General features: G+C 33.7%; 8 protein-coding genes across 8 annotated transcripts; 4 read left to right on the top strand and 4 right to left on the bottom strand.

Annotated features, from left to right (window-relative positions):
* The first annotated feature begins 191 nt into the window (after nucleotides 1-191).
* Nucleotides 192-1,580, top strand: Tsp_02831 (intramembrane protease 2). The gene has a single exon (XM_003379113.1). The coding sequence runs from the start codon at nucleotides 192-194 to the stop codon at nucleotides 1,578-1,580; it is 1,389 nt and encodes a 462-aa protein (XP_003379161.1).
* Nucleotides 1,581-2,179: 599 nt separating this feature from the next.
* On the bottom strand, nucleotides 2,180-2,542 carry Tsp_02830 (Rab GDP dissociation inhibitor beta). Its single transcript, XM_003379112.1, has 2 exons — nucleotides 2,430-2,542; nucleotides 2,180-2,375 (listed from the first exon to the last, which is right to left on the bottom strand). Exons 1-2 carry the CDS (start codon nucleotides 2,540-2,542, stop codon nucleotides 2,180-2,182), a joined length of 309 nt encoding a protein of 102 aa, XP_003379160.1.
* A 71-nt stretch (nucleotides 2,543-2,613) lies between these two features.
* Tsp_02829 (Rab GDP dissociation inhibitor alpha) lies at nucleotides 2,614-4,699 on the bottom strand. The gene is made up of 10 exons (XM_003379111.1): nucleotides 4,604-4,699; nucleotides 4,356-4,394; nucleotides 4,207-4,217; nucleotides 3,940-3,994; nucleotides 3,771-3,878; nucleotides 3,613-3,712; nucleotides 3,428-3,562; nucleotides 3,182-3,380; nucleotides 2,794-3,094; nucleotides 2,614-2,736 (listed from the first exon to the last, which is right to left on the bottom strand). The coding sequence occupies exons 1-10, from the start codon at nucleotides 4,697-4,699 to the stop codon at nucleotides 2,614-2,616; spliced, it is 1,167 nt and encodes a 388-aa protein (XP_003379159.1).
* A 439-nt stretch (nucleotides 4,700-5,138) lies between these two features.
* On the top strand, nucleotides 5,139-8,842 carry Tsp_02828 (endoplasmin protein). Its single transcript, XM_003379110.1, has 13 exons — nucleotides 5,139-5,323; nucleotides 5,451-5,468; nucleotides 5,974-6,115; nucleotides 6,176-6,292; nucleotides 6,348-6,561; nucleotides 6,627-6,738; nucleotides 6,790-6,847; nucleotides 6,966-7,141; nucleotides 7,213-7,831; nucleotides 7,875-8,120; nucleotides 8,196-8,567; nucleotides 8,625-8,729; nucleotides 8,792-8,842. Exons 1-13 carry the CDS (start codon nucleotides 5,139-5,141, stop codon nucleotides 8,840-8,842), a joined length of 2,415 nt encoding a protein of 804 aa, XP_003379158.1.
* Nucleotides 8,843-9,357: 515 nt separating this feature from the next.
* Nucleotides 9,358-10,718, bottom strand: Tsp_02827 (inositol monophosphatase; the record flags this gene model as incomplete). The annotated part of the gene is made up of 5 exons (XM_003379109.1): nucleotides 9,358-9,562; nucleotides 9,616-9,733; nucleotides 9,841-9,938; nucleotides 9,998-10,102; nucleotides 10,617-10,718. Coding segments are annotated over 5 exons (628 nt in total), but the record flags the coding sequence as incomplete, so codon positions are not given.
* Nucleotides 10,719-13,291: 2,573 nt separating this feature from the next.
* Nucleotides 13,292-15,162, top strand: Tsp_02826 (protein YIPF3). Its single transcript, XM_003379108.1, has 5 exons — nucleotides 13,292-13,420; nucleotides 13,724-13,816; nucleotides 13,893-14,024; nucleotides 14,519-14,832; nucleotides 14,970-15,162. Exons 1-5 carry the CDS (start codon nucleotides 13,292-13,294, stop codon nucleotides 15,160-15,162), a joined length of 861 nt encoding a protein of 286 aa, XP_003379156.1.
* A 1,531-nt stretch (nucleotides 15,163-16,693) lies between these two features.
* Tsp_02825 (hypothetical protein) lies at nucleotides 16,694-17,178 on the top strand. Its single transcript, XM_003379107.1, has 2 exons — nucleotides 16,694-16,949; nucleotides 17,063-17,178. The coding sequence occupies exons 1-2, from the start codon at nucleotides 16,694-16,696 to the stop codon at nucleotides 17,176-17,178; spliced, it is 372 nt and encodes a 123-aa protein (XP_003379155.1).
* Nucleotides 17,179-17,887: 709 nt separating this feature from the next.
* Tsp_02824 (conserved domain protein) lies at nucleotides 17,888-18,260 on the bottom strand. The gene is made up of 2 exons (XM_003379106.1): nucleotides 18,234-18,260; nucleotides 17,888-18,169 (listed from the first exon to the last, which is right to left on the bottom strand). Exons 1-2 carry the CDS (start codon nucleotides 18,258-18,260, stop codon nucleotides 17,888-17,890), a joined length of 309 nt encoding a protein of 102 aa, XP_003379154.1.
* Nucleotides 18,261-18,281: the final 21 nt, after the last annotated feature.

Raw genomic sequence — 18,281 nt, 5'->3', positions numbered from 1 at the left:
AAATAATATCAGAATTTACAAAAAACATGTAATTAATTGATTTTGATTATGATAGTTTCAAACTGCATTAAAATCTCATTGATTTGTTCTGTTGCTACAGTAATGGTTAAGCAACGTCACCTAAACATTGAATCAGGTTACTGTACATTTGTAGTTAACGTGTTCGTAATAGTGAAAATTGTGGTGTGGTTATGGATAAAGTTAATCAAGCTGATAACACTGAAAGTACGCCAAAATTGGATGGATCCAGCATTATTGCAGATGAAGCATTATTTGCTTACTTTGCTTTATATTTTATGGCTTTGCTAAGTATGTTAATTGGTTGTTTTCGGTCTTCAGCAATAGTTCGCCACCATGTTGAAAAGAACAGAAAAATGGACAAAAGCATTACAATTAAAGATTTTCGGTCATTCCCAGTACAGTCTAGTATCACACTGTGTGTTTTATATTTGTTTTTTAAACATGATGTGATCTTAATGCGTTTGGCGATGTATACCATCAAAGGCGCTCATTATGCGATTGAGACGCTCATGCCATACAATGATGTTATGTTTGTGGACAAACTTATTGAGCTGAACAACATGACAATAAATAAATTAACTACCATTAGTGAACGAATTGGTACAGATTTGATGAATACCACTATGGCAAACGCGACCGCTGCTTCCGGTTGGGCTTTGTTTGGCAAGCATACGATAAGACCAATTTTACGTTGGATTACTTGTTTGCTTGCCATTACTTGCATGTCCGAACTCGCAAAGCCATTTGTTCAAAAACTTATTATCCACGCTCCGAAGTGTTTCGGCAAGTTTAAAGAGAACATTTTTTACGAAGTTGTTGTCGTCAGTTCCAAGACTGAAGATTTCGAAAGACCTAAAAAGCTGGGCAGTTATTGGTTCGACCGATATGATATATACGGTTCTTTTCTCTGTATTCCGATAATTGCTTGTCATCTTTGGAAAAATCACTGGATAACGAACAATTTGATCGGCTTAGCGTTGAGCGTCACCGCCATCGGCAGTCTGCATGTGAGCAGCTTTAAAGCTGGTGTGGCCCTTTCATGTGGACTGTTTGTTTACGATGTATTTTGGGTTTTCGGTACCGAAGTTATGGTAACAGTGGCGAGTAATATTGATGCACCGGTGTTGTTGAAATTTCCACGAAATCTTCTGCAAATTAGCGATCCACTTTCTAACGCAGGAACTAAATTCGCAATTCTTGGTTTGGGCGACATTATTGTTCCTGGGATATTTATCGCTTTGCTGCTTCGATTTGGCGAATCCCGTCAAAAGCGACGGTATTTCTATTCGGCCGTGTTCGCTTATGCTGCTGGTCTTTTTATCACCACATGGGTAATGCATGTATTCAAAGCAGGGCAGCCTGCACTGTTGTATTTAGTACCTCTCTGCGTTGGAATACCGACATTGGTGGCGCTGATTTCCGGTGAATTGCATGACATGATCACATATAACGAAGATCATCTAGTACAACATGATGATAGTGATGTCGAAGATGAGTCTGAAAATTCGGCTGCAGAAGCTGTAGGTGATATCTCGGAGGAATCGAAAAAAAGAAAATAAAAGGGAATTCATTAAAAAATTTTTTTCGTTTAATTATTGGTTGTCTATTTTTGTCTTGAATTATAAAATTCGATGAACTTCAAATTATTCAGTATAATCAATGTTTGGCGAAATATTTTATTCGTTTTCAGTTCAGCCGGTTTGATAATAGTAGTAAACCGCTATGCTGGTTTGATAGTATATTCAAATTTTTACTAAAATTGTTGATCTTTAAAACGTATGATATAGATATGAAAAGCGAGTACTGCAAAAGAAATGAACGTTAAGGAATTTGAATGAAATGTGATGCCTCCAACCACGACAGAAAAGTGTTACAACAAAAGCTGCAATTAAGCATATGGGAATGTGAAACAAATATTCAAAAAATTGTATGATATATCTTTGTGCATTAGTAAAAATAATGAATGTGACAATCACTTAAATCATTCCATTATGACAAATAAGAGGACATAAGAAACAAAACTCACAAAAACGCTCAGAAAAATACATATTTCATCATCCAGAAAAGCCATGTTGGCACCATCGAGCCACAGACAATAATGACAAATACAAGAATGGAATTTTTTAAAGGTATTTATGCATGCAATAGAATAATTTTCTTATTGTGTGTCTTCAAGAGTTAGATGGCTGATTTTGGAAAAGTCGAACGGTTCACCTGTGCCTCTTTGGAAAATATCAATCACGTCGTCGCACGTCGTTTTAAAATGCGATGTAGCATCATAACTTTTGCTGATAAAAACCTGGCTGGTCCTCCCATCGTTTACTGGTTCCATCAAATCAGAAATCGACACAAATCTTAAAATGTATGCTTTTGACAAATCATATGAATACCTAGAAAAACGTGCTCACTTTTGTGTTATTGAACCCAAAAGCTGCAAACCAGGAAGTAGTTCCGATTCAGGACTGTTTGTTTCAACGGTTGTGCTGACAATAGCGACATACCAATCCTTTGCCGCCACCATGTTGGTATATGACACCATGGATATATAAATGTCTATAATGCAGGATGATAAGAATAAAATTGATGCAATTTTCAAATGTATCCCGGATTACCATGCTGACGACCGACTTGCCTCTGTGGAATAATGATCTGACAAGATTTAGAATCGTTCGTGTTGGGGATAGGATGATTAAGCAAACAAATTGCACGAATTACCTAATCAAAAAATGTAAAAAAATAAAACAAAAGATTAAAACAAAAATTTCCAAATACTTTTCCGACATGTCTAACTAAATTTGGCGCATATGATGGATCACAGTAGACTTGACGGCAACGAACAGTCTGATTTCCACATCTGACTCCAATGACGCATCCATTTTCCATCACAATTTCATCGACTGGTGTATCCAACATGTATGTACCACCATAAATGGCGCTCAATCTTGCAAAACCCTGCGGAAGTTCGCCAAGTCCATAGAGTGGATACAAATATGGACTCTTTCCATAACGCTCCAATGAAGCGCTGTACAACTTTACACGCTTCACAGTTTCGCCAAACGGCTCATTTTTGTACCTATACAAAATTAGACAAAAATAGAAACAGGTCCTTTTTGAAAATTGCAAAAAGGACAAAATAAACAGCATTGAAAACATAACCTACTTGTCATTGATGTAAAGTGCCAACGCGTGGCCTGTAAAATCGGCCGTATTTTCATCCAAATCAAATTTTCTGTATACATCATTCATTGTATTGGTATAAGGATCCAAACCTTCCCATGTAGCTTTATTATCAAAATCGAAATTCTGTGCCCAGACAAGGAACTTCTTAAAACGCCTCTTTTCAAAAATTCCCATCAAACCTAAATAGATTAACATTCAAAACAAATCGTAAAATCACTTCTATTACTTGTTGTTAATGCTTCTGCTTCATCAGCAGGTACTTTGTAAACTTTTCCACCTTTGTAAACAAATGAACCTTCTATAGATTTAAATTCCAAATATCGAGTCACACCAGTCGACAGTAGCAACTTAACCAACTCGCCTATAACTTGTACGTCATTAAATAAAACTCAAGCACAAGCTTAACACTACCATTTGCCATCAAAAACTTCGGAATCAAGTCCACATTCCAATCTCGTCCTCGTCCCATTGATTCTAACGGCTTCGTTCCAGGCATAAATTTGTCAAATAACTACAACAAAAATAAAATAAAATAAAAATGCGCAATGTACTCAATGATATGAACAAACATCTTCAAGCGGAGTTATTGATGCGCTTTCACCACCATAATAGTTGTTTCGATCCATGTGCAGAATTTTCTTACCACTAACCGACAACATGCCTGACACGATGCACTCCTAAATTCAGAATAAATAATCATGCTTTGCTTTCATAAAAGGAGTTCTACATTAAACATACAGTTAATCCTGTGCCAAGAATGACACAATCGTAAATTTCGTCCATTGCTGCTAAACTAAAATAAAAAAACAGTTCTAAAAGTGTACAGTAAATTCATCAAAATATTTTCTCTTTCGCAAGTATATATATATATATATATATGAAATCTTGACGCAGAATAGAATAAGCTTCTTCAATTACTATACGAAAAGGAAACATGTATTCCTATGCTCAGTAAGGACGATTTATAGTATGGTAATGATGCTAATCATCAAGGTTAATTAATACATAACTTGAATCTACAATAATAAAATAAAAATATTTATTACTAATAGACCTCTTAAATAAAAAAATTTCACCCCAAAATAAAAATATGCTCCAAAAAAACTATTCACAAAGCACAAGGAAAGGTCATTCTACAGTTAAAAGATAATCACGTTTATCGGTCCTTTCGATGACGTCAATTTTATTGATTGCTTCAATTATTTAATGGAATTAAGAGACTTGAGTATCTGAAAATGTGTAATATGCAATTACGACCTAAATTATTGATTTAGTTTTTTAGTTTTAATTTCTAAATAATTTATTCAACTAAATGTGCAATAGTATTACATTCTATTGCAATGTTATTGATTTCACTGATATACATTTAATTTATTTTCAAGCACTTTATTCACTATAAAACCAGAGCTACTTGTAATTTATAAGTCAAGTCAATGTCAAGATGGTACCGTAAGTGCTTTGACTGATCCAATTGATTATGTTTAATACGTAAAAGCATTGTTTGTCATTTGAAATATGATTTCATAGCATTTTACAGCAACTTAATATTCGTGTTGATAATGTTCAAGTTTATGAACAGAATAACGTTGAAAAATGTTTGTAAATTTGCATAACGCATAGTTTGAAACATTATTAAACCGTTTGATTATGTAAAGGCTGAACTTATATTTGCTTGTCCTTAAACTGAACGCTCATATGCTGACAGCCTTTTTGAGAGAAGTATTTGTCCAATCGACCCTGCTAACAGACAGTGCAAATATTTAATAGCGTCTGTTTTTCGGCTTGACGTTCATCCAATAGGCTTTGGCCACGTTAACGTTTTGGTGATTTTCAGGTTTTCGTAAAACCAATCATTATTTGACAACTGGCATTCATTGTAGTACAAGTGCTTAAGTTTTCGACCACGTCTGCATCAGTAATTGTTCATCAAGGTCGGCATGTGGAACGTACCGAAACAGTTGTGGTTGATTCTTGCTGTTGCTTTAGCCGTCGCCATTGTGGAATGCAATTTTGCATCCGCTAACGACAAGGTGAAAGATGATAATGATGCTTCTCCATCGGTGGATCCAAATCTAGGCAAACACAAGGAAGGTTCCAGAACAGATGACGAAACTATACAAAGGTATTTATTATTTTTGATTTATTTTTAAACTTGTTTTTACACTGGTTTTATTGTGTGCGTACATACAGTGGTATGCGATATAAATATGTTCGAATATATTTTAAATTATTTATCAAATAATTTTTAGAAATAATGTTAGCTTAGGGTTATATTACGGGTGAAATTTTTTTATCATGTTTAAGTCTGTTGTTCATTAAAATATAACACTTAGCAGCCCAGTCTAACTTTAATATTTGTTGTGATAATTACGTTATAGGGGGTGTTTGTATAAGCAACACAAAATTTGACATATCCTTCTGATGATTATATATTTATTTACAATTACGTAACGTAAAGAATGCATTGAATTAAATCTTTTAAATAACTGTGCTTTAAGTAGCGTTAGTTGCTGTGCAGTGCGGCAGATTCATAATTTAGTGATCAAATTTTATTTACAAAGCATTATTTCACATTATCGTTAACAATCTTCGACCTTTAAGTAATAAGGTTTTATTTGACGTCAGCTTTTTACACGGAAATTACAGTATCATAACGATAAGCAAGGTTTATTGTTTTTCATAATGTAATCCAGGGAATTAATTTCAAGATTTTAAAAAATCGAATGTTCGAAATTTTATTTTAATTAAAAATATTTTTAATTCATTCAACAGGGAAGAGGAGGCTATAAAACTTGATGGCATCAGCGTATCGCAAATGAAGGAATTACGACAGAAAGCGGAACACCACACTTTCCAGGCAGAAGTAGATCGTATGATGAAACTGATCATAAACAGCTTGTACAAGAACAAAGAAGTAAGATCAAAATCGTTAATTATAATCATTAATAAAATGTAAATGGTTTTGCATTTTTAGATTTTCCTCAGAGAATTGATTTCAAACGCATCAGATGCCTTAGACAAGATTCGTTTGCTATCGCTCACTGATCCTCAAGCAATGGAAACAAAACCAGAACTTTCGATACGAATTAAGGTTTACTGTAATAGTGCACTGTCATGTAGTTATTTATTGAATGAATTCAATTCAGGCGGACAAGGAAAACAATGTTTTGCATATTACTGATACTGGGATTGGAATGACCAAAGCAGAATTGATCGGCAATCTTGGCACCATTGCTAGGTCAGGAACGTCGCAGTTTTTTAAGAAATTTTCCGAAGCTTCTCCTCAGGAACAGCAAGATCTTATTGGACAGTTCGGCGTTGGTTTCTATTCGAGTTTTCTTGTCGCTGATCGCGTTGTTGGTACTACCAATTAATGCTTGGGCATTTCATTTGCACTGCTTATTGTGATTGTTGATAAATTTCAGTGACATCGAAACATAACAATGATACGCAGCACATTTGGGAATCTGATGCCGGGTCATTCAACGTTTTTGAAGACCCCAGGGGTAATGAGTTGGGTCGTGGTACAACAGTAACGTAAGAGAAAATGTTCTTTTCTATTACGAAAATATAGAATAGGAAATTCAGATTACACATTAAAGAAGAATCACAGAATTTCTTGGAACCGAACACACTGGAAGAGTTGGTAAAAAAATACAGCCAGTTTATCAATTTCAATATTTATCTGTGGAAAAGTAAAGTGAGTGAACTAATAAGAACAAAAAAAGTAGGCGCATTTTGTATAATTCATCTTCGAATTTCAGACTGTTGATGTGGAAGAATCGGCAGAGGAGGAAGAGAAGAAAGAAGAATCACCTATTGAAGACGAAGAAGGCAAAGTAGAAGAAGCTGCGCAAGAGAAACCAAAAAAGAAAAAAGAGACTAAAACTGTTTGGGATTGGGAACTGGTGAACGACACAAAACCAATTTGGCTGAGAAAGTGAGCATTGAAAAAAAAACAACTGATTCCATTTCAGTTCACCGATAAAATATGTAAATTGTCCATTTCAGGGCTGCTGATATTGAGGAGAAAGAATACCAAGAATTTTACAAATCACTGACGAAAGATTACTCCTCAGCTTTGGCTTACACGCATTTCCAGGCAGAAGGTGAAGTCAGCTTCAAGTCAATTTTGTTCATTCCAGAAAGAGCACCGTCAGACCTTTACCGTGAAAGCATGAAGCGCAATTCGAACATCAAACTTTACGTTCGACGTGTATTCATCAGCGATGAATTTGAAGATTTCATGCCGAAATATTTGGCCTTCATCAAAGGCATTGTCGACTCGGATGATTTGCCGTTGAACGTTAGCCGTGAGACGTTGCAACAGAACAAATTGATCAAGGTGATTCGCAAGAAGCTTGTACGAAAAGTGTTGGATTTGTTGAAAAAGTTACCGAAGGAAAAGTTTGAAAAATTCTGGAAAGAATACAGTACAGTGATCAAGATGGGCGTTTTCGAAGATCCAGGCAATCGACAGCGTTTGTCGAAACTGCTTCGCTTCCAATCGTCCAATCATCCGAGCGATTTGACTTCGCTGGCGGAATATGTGGAACGGATGGGCGAACGTCAGAAAGTCATTTATTACATGGCCGGCACAAGTCGTAAAGAGGTCGGTGGCTCGCTCTTGGTATGGATATTTGAAATTGATATTAAAAAATGCACATTTGCAGGTAGAGTCGAGTCCATTTGTGGAACGTTTGCTGAAAAAAGGCATTGAAGTGCTTTATCTGGTCGACCCAGTGGACGAATATTGCATGAACTCTTTGCCAGAATTCGATAACAAGAAATTCCAAAATGTCGCCAAAGAAGGTTTGTCGTTGGAGATGAGCGAGAAGAGCAAACAACGCATTGCGGATCTTGAAAACGATTTCAGTGAAACACTGAAATGGTTGAAAGAGGATGCTTTGAAAGATAAGGTTTGTTTGTTATTATGCTTATACAAAGAAAAAGATTCGTATGGTAAAGAAAAAAAACATACATCTTGCTTTTAGATTGAAAAGGCCGTATTGTCGCAACGGTTGACAAAATCGCCATGCGCATTGGTGGCCAGTGCTTGGGGATGGTCAGGCAACATGGAACGCTTGATGCGCAGTCAGACATACTCAAAATCTCAGGATCCAACACAAGAGTATTATATGAAAGAGAAGAAAGTGTTCGAAATAAATCCATATCATCCTGTTATCAAAGCAATCAAGCAGCGGGTAGATGAGGATAAAAGCGATCCGTTAGCACTGAGTGTTGCCAGGCTGCTTTACGATGCGGCAACGCTAAGATCTGGTTACTTGCTCAAAGATTCTGCTGATTTTGCCGATCGCATCGACGTCATGCTAAAGTCAGCGTTGAATCTGAATCCTGACGAAGGGGTGAGCAATGTGAAAAGAGTTCTTATAAAAATATTCTAAAAAGTAATATTACTTTAGGCAGAAGAGATCGAAGAGGATGCTGAGGAGGATTTGCCTCCTATTCCAAAAGAGGAGCCAATCGATTTAGATACTTACGTACCTCACTTTGTCAAAGATGATGAGGTGAGTACAAAACTGCTTTTGTTTCTTGTTGGCGAAGCAGTGAAATTTCCCAAATGTTTTAGAAAACGAAAAAAGAGGAAGAAAGTAAAAAAGAAGAACATAATGAACTGTAAATTGGACTCGGTTTCAGCTGAGGATAAGCATACATTTATATTTATCTATTTATATATATATATATGTGCGTAAAGACATAATATACGAATATTTATAACAAAATATTAACCATATTTCTTCGTTGTTATTAACCTTTCTTGTTATTCATGTTCTCGTGTTTTTTCTTATAGTCTGGGCTGTGCTGCACAATTATTGACTTTCAGTTTAAATATACACTGATGAATGCGAATAAAAATTGTTCTGCGTTTAATCTAGTAATAAAAACTTCCCCGATAACTACGGTTAATTGCAAATTAGGAATTGGAACTGCAAAATGAATGAATGAATGAATAAAAACTTTTTTAAAAAAGGGTAATATACTACGAAGCAGTAAATAAATAAATGGCCTAATTTGGAAAAGATGATATTAATCTTTGGGCAAATCAATCACTTCGACAATGTCACCAATAGCTTTACCCAACTCTGCTGTAGAACATGCAAGTACTCGGCGTGCCATGATGTCAATTGGACCACCTTAATGTTGATTTTTCGAATTATAATGAATAAAAAGAACTGAATCAAATTTACCTGAAGGATCAATAACCAAACCTCCCGCCTCTTCGACAATCAACCTTCCAGCAGCTATATCCCAACAGTGAAGGCCAAATTCGATGTATGCGTCAGCACATCCCAACGCCACGTAGCACATATTCAATGCCGCACTTCCAAACGAACGATGACTAAGCAAAAACAGCAATTGAGAACCTTTATTATTCGATAAACATTTACATACCCACGAATGCCTTGTTCAACGATACGCTTATTATTTTGCAAATAAACGTCGACAGCGTTCGGCAAACTGAATCGATTCTGAACACCAAACGTCAAAAGTAGCAACGCTTTGTTCAACACTGAAAATTTGAAATTTAAATTAAAAATTAATCATAAACAAAAGACATGCCTGTGGTATTAGATGCTTGAATAGGAAAACCATTTCTGAAAGCGCCCAGTCCCTTACGAGCGGTGAACAATTCTTCCAAAATTGGATTGTAAACAATACCAATGCGAGGTTCTTTCTTCATGTATAATGCAATTGAGATGCATACGTACGGCACCCTATGAAAAACAAACAGCACTACACCAATAACAAGCTGACATCAAAAAGCAAAGTATACTTGTGAACAAAATTGGTAGTGCCGTCAATTGGATCAATAATCCAAGTTGGTGCATCAGTGAACATGCCCTTTTTGCCCATCGCTGTCGATTCTTCTCCAATAAATCTAGCAGTCATCATACATAAATCCAAGCCCTTTTCATATTGTATTAATTATTTTTTAAATTTTATAAAATCCAGGATTTATGCAAGTTTTTCGTAACTCAATAACATTCTGCTGTCAGCTTGCATTGTTCAATTTCGAGGAAAAGTAAAAATAGTGATTTTTTCCATAAAATTTAAAGCAAGCTTCAATCATACATATTATATTGAATGCATTTTCAATTTCATTAACAATTTATTCGATTTCAGAATACTATTGCACACATAAAAAACAATAATACTATTTCACTAAAAGATTTTCAAGTACTATTGATATATTTTACAAATAATTATTTAATTATAATACTGTATATAATTTTTAACAAAGATACTAAATAACCTTATTTATCTGTACTATCAACTACAAAACCTTTACAAATGACAAAATCAGTATATTTTTTGTTTAAAAAATTTTTTAATTTCAATTGAAATTATAGAGCTGAAAACAAAAAACAATTATAATAAACTGCTAAACTTACTGATGATCTGGAAATTTGGAACGGATTCCATCGACAAGAACTTGTTCAACTTTTTGATCAACATCAGTGACCAAATCAACATCGCTTGTTTTGGTCATCACATTAACGCCCCCAGCTCGTCGGAAAGCATCGCGAATTAGCTATTCAAAAAAATCAAAAAATATGATGATAATAAAGAGAAATTAATTGCTTAAATGCTTACGTTTCCACTTTCTTGGACCAACCTGAGAACAACACGATAGGCTTCTTTTTCCATTTTGTGAACAGAAAATCTGAAAATATTATCAATCAAAAGAAAAATATTAAATATTAAAATGAATAGAATCACGATATCTCATTTGATAACGCGATGATTTCTTTTGAAATGAAATTGCACTTCACGAACTTTCGTCAACAACGCTGAAATCAATCCCTGTTAGCCCGATGCTCATCATCCGATCCATTTGGCAATGATTCGATTTAAAAGGGCAACAACTTTAATATTACGGCTGCTTTGTAAACTTGCATAGTGTTCAACACACGACAACAGCAGGAAATAAATAAAATGCAGTTCTCATCAAGCTTGATCAGAGTTATCGAAAAAGCAGCAAACAATGAAACTGAATTTGACAAACAACAAATGCAACTTTGAAACTATGAGCAAACAAAACTGATTACTATGTTGAAATCTGAAAGTTTTCTATGGAAAGTAGAAGCGAAATGTATTTTTGCAATGCTGACAATGATCGACTGAAAGTTGCATTTAATGAAAAATAAAGTAATAAAAATAAGGTAAAACAATTTCTGAAACGTAAAGAGAAGAAGAAAATGAAGAATATAGACTCACGACAGCATTATTAAACAAATGCCCAATTTTTCATTGATTTTAAAGTCAGTTGATGTCGTAAATCTTTCTGGCAAGCTTAACGCTGGTCAATTTTTCCGACAATGAATCAGCGAAAATGGAAAAAATCAGCAAATCTGTGTTCAACTGAATTCAAAATTACAAATAAAACATTTTCCCATTTCATATTTATACAATTCAAACATTCAATTCATGCATTCATTTCCTGGCCTAACTCGTAAAACTTTTCCACAACTGGTTGCAAAGCGACAGTATCAAAATTTACAATTTAAAAAGAACGATCAACATTACACGTAATTCACAAATGCTATTGTTATTGAATTAAATATACCATGCGATATAAAAAATGAAACGACTGTAAAAAGATGAAAAATCATGCGACTGAAATAATTCAATTAAAGTTACAAACAAAACAGTGAGGAAGCAAATTTTCATAATAAATTTTAAAAATTGTTCTGAACAGCAATTGAACAACAGCAACACTGTTGCTCTTTGACCAACAAGTACTAACACGTCATTCTTTGGCAGGGTGTTCTAATTGTGCTAATTGCGAAACAAACTTTTCAATTAATTTCATTTAAATTTTAAATAAATGTAATAAACCCAATAAAAGTTATAAATTTATTTCATATTCAAAACAAGATATGCAAATTTAATTAATTTTTACTGTAAAAATTATAAAATAATAAAATTTATTATTCGAATTATTATTTAAAAGAAAAAATCTATTATTAAATATATCTACTCTGTTGACCTACAAAAATGTTAATTTAAATATTTAAAATATTTTAACAACTTTATTTAATTTCAGCTTATTTGTTCAACTTAAATATGAATTTCAATAATTTCTACATAAAATAAATTGTATTTATTATAAATTTGCCTAAAATTTCAAACAGAAAGCATTGTTTAATGTGCCATTGTTCAAATTGTTGCGAACTTTTCGGCGCCATATTTTTATAAAACTTGAATTTATTTCTGTAAAGTCAACTAGGCACTCATGTACTGTACTTTTTCTATACTACTTTTTGAAAAGAACTGTCAGTAAGTTAATATGCTTGGAATGGTTTGTCTTTTTTATTAATACGTAGAAATTGTTTTGAAAAGTATTTCATTCAATTTCAAATTGCAATGCTTCAATACTGTGACAGTGTGCGACTTTGTGCATTTCAAATTGAAAGTATCTGCAATTGATCATGCTTTTTATTATAAATGGTTAATTAGTATTTTAATATTTAATTAATACCGGTCTCGTTTTTGTGCAGTTGTTGGTAGATTGAAGAAGCAATTTTATTCCTGTAAACGTGAGAATTGTTGAACAGTTTTGTATTCATTTTTCATTTGCAAAATTATGCAAAGTATTTCATAAATTTCATATTGAATACTGACGTATTTTGCAACACTTTTAACAGAATTGTTTCAGTGATTTTGTTGTTCAAATAATTATTGTAAATAATAAATAATTTATTCGTGATGAATATTGTATGTATTTATTATTTCAGTTTTTGATGTTTTAAAATGTGAAAAGTTTCATTTTTCATTTTTAAGATAATTTTACGATGAATGTATGTTTTAAATTGTGCATGTGAATTATCTGATTGTGATTCTAGAATGTTTTGAAAATTTTTTGCTATTTTTAGTTTAAAAGTTACAACTAAGTTTGCAAATGTTTCCAAAACTTCAATATAGGATCAGTGTTTGTAGCAAAGTGATATTTAATAATTTGTAAGAAAAGACTATTTTCAGAACAGCGTTGTAAAAATGTCGTGCAAAAGTGTTCGGTTGGAGTGGAGAACATTTTTGAAAATGTTGATGTATTTTTAGGGAGTAAATGGAACCGCCTTTGAAAGTTTCCTCCCGTTACGCGGCCGGAGATTTTGTGTCAGAGGGAGAAATTCAGTCCTCAAAAATTGAAAAAAATGACACTGGCCAACAATTTAATGCGAATTTGACCAAAATGGTAAATATTTTTTTCTGTACTTTAAAAAGATGTTTAAATATATAAAAATAACGTTCCATAATTTTCTTATAATTATTAATGCAATAATTAATTAGTAATTAAATTTCAAGGTATTTGATGCAAGCAGTGAACATATCAAAAAAGCGGTATCCATTTATATTAATGTTGACTTCTTGCGACCATATTTCGACGTGACGCCTGTTGAAGTGGTTCATCGTCTTCTCAACTCTGTTCTCCCCATGAAAAGAAAAATTGTAAGTTTTATCTTCAGTTTTGTTGAACTTTTTGAACCAAATTATATAGATAATCAAAAATGATTTGTACGGACCGTTGATGCTAATTTTTACGCTTGTCGCGTTGCTGTTGTGGGGCATGAAAAATTCTGACTATAAGGTGGTATGTAATGTAGTTTTTTTTGATATGATGAAACTGATTATCAAAAAAAAAAGAAAAATAATACTAAAATTTGCAGAAGGATCGTACCTTAATTGGTACTGCGTTGGCGACGGCAACGAGCTATTGGCTTTTCGCATCAGTTTGTTTGTTTGCATTTTGCTTGTATTCTTCGAGCAATTATTCTTTTATTGGCGTTTTATCAACTGTGGTAAGAAATTGAAATGTGCATGCACTGAACAGTGATAGTAAATACCTATTTTGGGTAATGGTTTTTGTGAAAATTATTTGAAAAAATTTTTTTAATTAAGATTTATTGCGTATTGTTAATTTCAGTTTTAAGAAAAAGAAATATAAGAAAAAAACTTATGCAAATCTAGTAGAATAATTTTGTTCGTGTTTGCATACACACACAGAGAGAGAGAGAGAGAGAGGTAAAGCTAGTTGAAGTGCATGCTTCAAGATTCACTTTTGAATGTGGAAATCTAGACGGGTTTTATTATTGGCGTGGTTTGAAAATGTGCATATTTTCTAATTTTAGAACGTTTGTTTCAAGTTTCGGGGTATATTTTTAAAATGTGGTTCATTTTTGAAAAGCTCTAGTGCAATTATTTTTTATCATCGAATCTTAAGGGGGGGGGGTGTTGAAAAAAAACATTAAGCTTATGTAATGAATAATTTTAGTTTGTTTTTTTTTAATTTTAGGGATATTCCATGTTTTCACACTGCATTGTGCTGGCAATAACTGAAATAGTACATTTGCTGTTTCATTCGCATTATTTTTTTCATTTCTGTGCATTGACAATTGGAAGCATGGCTGCAGGAAAATTAGTATTGAAAAAAATACATATAGATATTTTTAATTTCTTCGATTGTTGCGAGATGTATTTTTTAGGTGGTATATTTTTTTCACGGTGCCTATCGAAATTGGGATCGATGTGTCCTTGTTGCAGTGGTGTTGTTTTTGCATATGGGATTTCTTTACTATTTGCATTTTGGCTTTCATCGCGTTGTGGAAGGTAAGAATTTGTTGCTAATAAAGTTGCACAAGTTGTTGCATCTGGTAAACAAGAAAGCACGTTGTTTTTTTGTCATCGTCCAAGATTTGCAAAAATAAATAAGATGGAGATTTTTTCTTTTTTTATCTTGATTGTAGTTGTATGATTGTGTTTGTTTTTCTTCACTTTAATTCTGCTAATATGACAACAAGTATTGTAATAGATGTGGATAAATGTATCATATTGAAAAATGTATTCTCTTTAGAAATAACAGAAATTCTTGGAGAAGATGTGACAAAAGTGGCATTATTGAGAACCACCACCACAGTTGGTATAGAGCACACAAGTTGAAAAGCAAAATAATAAAGAAATAAAAAAAGAAGAAATTGCGTTTCTACGTTGTGTTGCGTTTGCGTTGCGAAGCAGATGGACGAGAAAAATAGCCAACGCGCTATTTATTCTTCTCTTCTTTCGTTGTAATTGATTTTGAATTATACATTGTGCAGAATAAGTAAAGCCATCATTGTGGTTGGTTGGTGTTCGAATTTGAAACAAAAAACAAAATCTGATGAATCCAATTTCAGTGATATATTTTATCTTATTTATTATATAGTTTTCTTTTTTTTCTCATGCTTTGTTCATTGTTGAAAATTGTTTCGTGTGCAATTTTTAGCTTTCATCAATCACCAAGTGACCAGTGAAATAATTTTATCCAAGCAGAAGAAACAAGACGTGAAATTGATGACATTTCAGAAAGAAAGTTCCAAGATTTTTGTTACATCTGGTAAAATTTGTTTCTGTGAATATGCATGCGAGTTGAGTAATTTGTATTTGGAGTATTTCAGAAAAGGCAGATGATGTAAGAAAGAATTCCCTCGGAGGGTAAATTTTCAACTCCACCCAGATTTTCAACAGTTGTCAACGTAAGTGCACTTTGATAGCTCGGTTAAGCGAAAACAATTGCACGATATATATATATTTTTTTCCTCTTATTAACAATAATGATATCAACGGTAGGTAGCATGCAATACACATATTGTAAATGTTGTTTGTGAATCAATCACATCAGATCTGTGTGTATGTGTGTGAGTAATTTATACGCTTGTTGTATCAGTGCTGTGTATAATTCAGCTGTTGCAACAGACAACAACAAAACGGCAAACATTACACTGATCTGCTTGCTTGGTGTAGCTGTCTGGGAAAGTTTGAATATTGTAATTCGGAACAGAAAAAAGAACGTTGCTGCTATTGTTGTTGTTGTGTTTATTCAAATGATACACCATTGGTTTAAAAAAATAATTCAACAAAAATGAATGTGTGTCTGTGAATTCAGATGTGATTGAAATAATATATCCATATTTTTTGTATAAAGAAGTGAAATTTTGAAAACAAGCAAAAATGTAAGCATGCATATTCTTCGGTCGAATTTTGTTTGTCATGTTGCTTAGCTGTTGTGTGTTTGTGTGTATGTGCGCGTGTTACAGGGGCTCGGCTCAGTCAATGTTTGCCAAACCCGCCCATCTTTTGCGCCGGTCTGTCATGCTCGGCGAGAACAATGACCAGCTTTTGTGCTTGTTTCTTTTCAATCAAAAGCTTCCTGCTTTATTCTGCTGCGACAACGCTTTCGTCAACCCGAATGAAGATGTTTGTCGCTTCTGTCCGTGCTCATTCACAGAGCTCGTCTGCTCCGCCTATCTTCTTCTCATTCTCATTCCACATCTCAGCATTATTTAACACTTTATCAAATTTTCCAACTCTGACAATGTCGAAAAAATTATTATTTTTTGAAATTATATATATGTATATTTTATATTCATTTATTTATTGACAGATCACCAGATGCTGACCAAGTTGTTGTCAATGATCGGTAGCAACTGTATGTATGTATCTTCTTCTTCTTCATCTTATTGCTTTAGAATCTTTCTTGTCAGATAAATTTGCATCTGATTTGTCACGTTGGCTTGCCTGCCGAATGTTGTGCTTCAGTTGCTGCTTTGTCTATTTGGTCTCTCCACTGATGCGTTTTGCCTATGGTCGCCGTTTAGCCCGTTTTTCCTCTTGTTCGGTCGGCAGTGCTTTTTACGAACAGATGCAGAAATCCAACTGGGATTTCACAACGCCAGACGCCTCTAAATTTGGTTCGTATATTCATTTTTCAAATGACTCAGATCTTCTCTTTTTTTACTATATTTTCTCAGATATATATATTTATTTATTTATTGCTTTTTTAAATTTGAATTATCTTCGGCAGTGAGTGGTTGTTTTTTTCGGTTGCATGAATCATTAACAGTTTACTGGCAATGCTGGCGATTCGGTCACACTGCCTGCTTTTGTTCTTTGCATACAGTCAATCAGTTGATCGGTTAGGTGAGTCTTATTTAAAATAATTCTCCATTTCATATATGTATATTGATTTGAAATTTTTCACTCTGCAACCAAGTTTTGGTAGATTTTTTTATCTAATTGATAAAGAATGATTGACAACAGTAGAAAAATAATCCTCTTTTACACAGTTATTTATGATAAAATTTTTCATTGTTGAAAAAATATTGTTTTATCACATTCTGTTGTTGTTGTTGTTGTCGTTTTACAATTTTGTTCTTTATTGTAAATTCGATCATGCATGCTTATGCAACAGAATTGATGATCACTTTAATCTGCAACGCTTATTTGAGATGAAAGTTGTTCGCTGAATGGTGGAATATGTATATTTTATCTGCAGGGGCAATTTTGGTTAATTATGCGACAAATTAGCCTCGCTTTGTGTAGAAAGTGGTTCTCATTTGCCCGTGTCACCTCGTCCACCTGTCGCTCCTCACGTCGTAAGCTTGCTGTATGAGCTTTTGTTTCGACCAAAAGATGAGAAGGGAGATTTGCTTTTTTTTTTGTTCTTGTTTTTCACAGGCATCATTTTTGATCTGGAAGATCGAGGATAAATTTCGCACTTCAATTAGCAGAGTTAGTTGGTGGTGGTGGTAGATTTTGTTGGAAGAGTTTATTTTAATATTTTTCATTTTCTTTTTTTCTTCTTCTTGGCATTTCATAATTTCTTTTGCAACTTCATCACAGCTCGTCCTCACATCTGCATATGTATGTGATGTGTATTGAATGCCTGCTTTCCAGGATATTTTCTTTTCCTTTTTTTCCATTTTAATTGCAAATGGCCATCAGGTGTGTGTATTCTCTTATTGCTGACGGTTGTCAATCCAGGGAGAAGAGTTTGCCGTTTGTCAATCTTATTTTTCTGATTTGTCATTTCCGGTCTGTGCGGATCGATTCGGGCAAATTTTGCTATTGGAAATTTCAATGATAACTTTGTCAGCTTAGGTTTTGCTAGTCGAACGCGAAAACGGTGCTCCTTTGTGAAAAAAAGCAATTTTAGAAAATTGCCAATCAGCTGTCAGAATTGTTTAATTGCATACGGTATTTTGCAACTGGGTTGTCTGCATGTGTATATGTATCTATATATA

Source organism: Trichinella spiralis, assembly GCF_000181795.1.
Source record: "Trichinella spiralis strain ISS 195 chromosome Unknown Scfld2, whole genome shotgun sequence".
Lineage (NCBI taxonomy): Eukaryota > Metazoa > Nematoda > Enoplea > Trichinellida > Trichinellidae > Trichinella > Trichinella spiralis.
The sequence above is the reverse complement of the archived record's forward strand: the minus strand, read 5'-3'. Positions and strand labels throughout refer to the sequence as shown.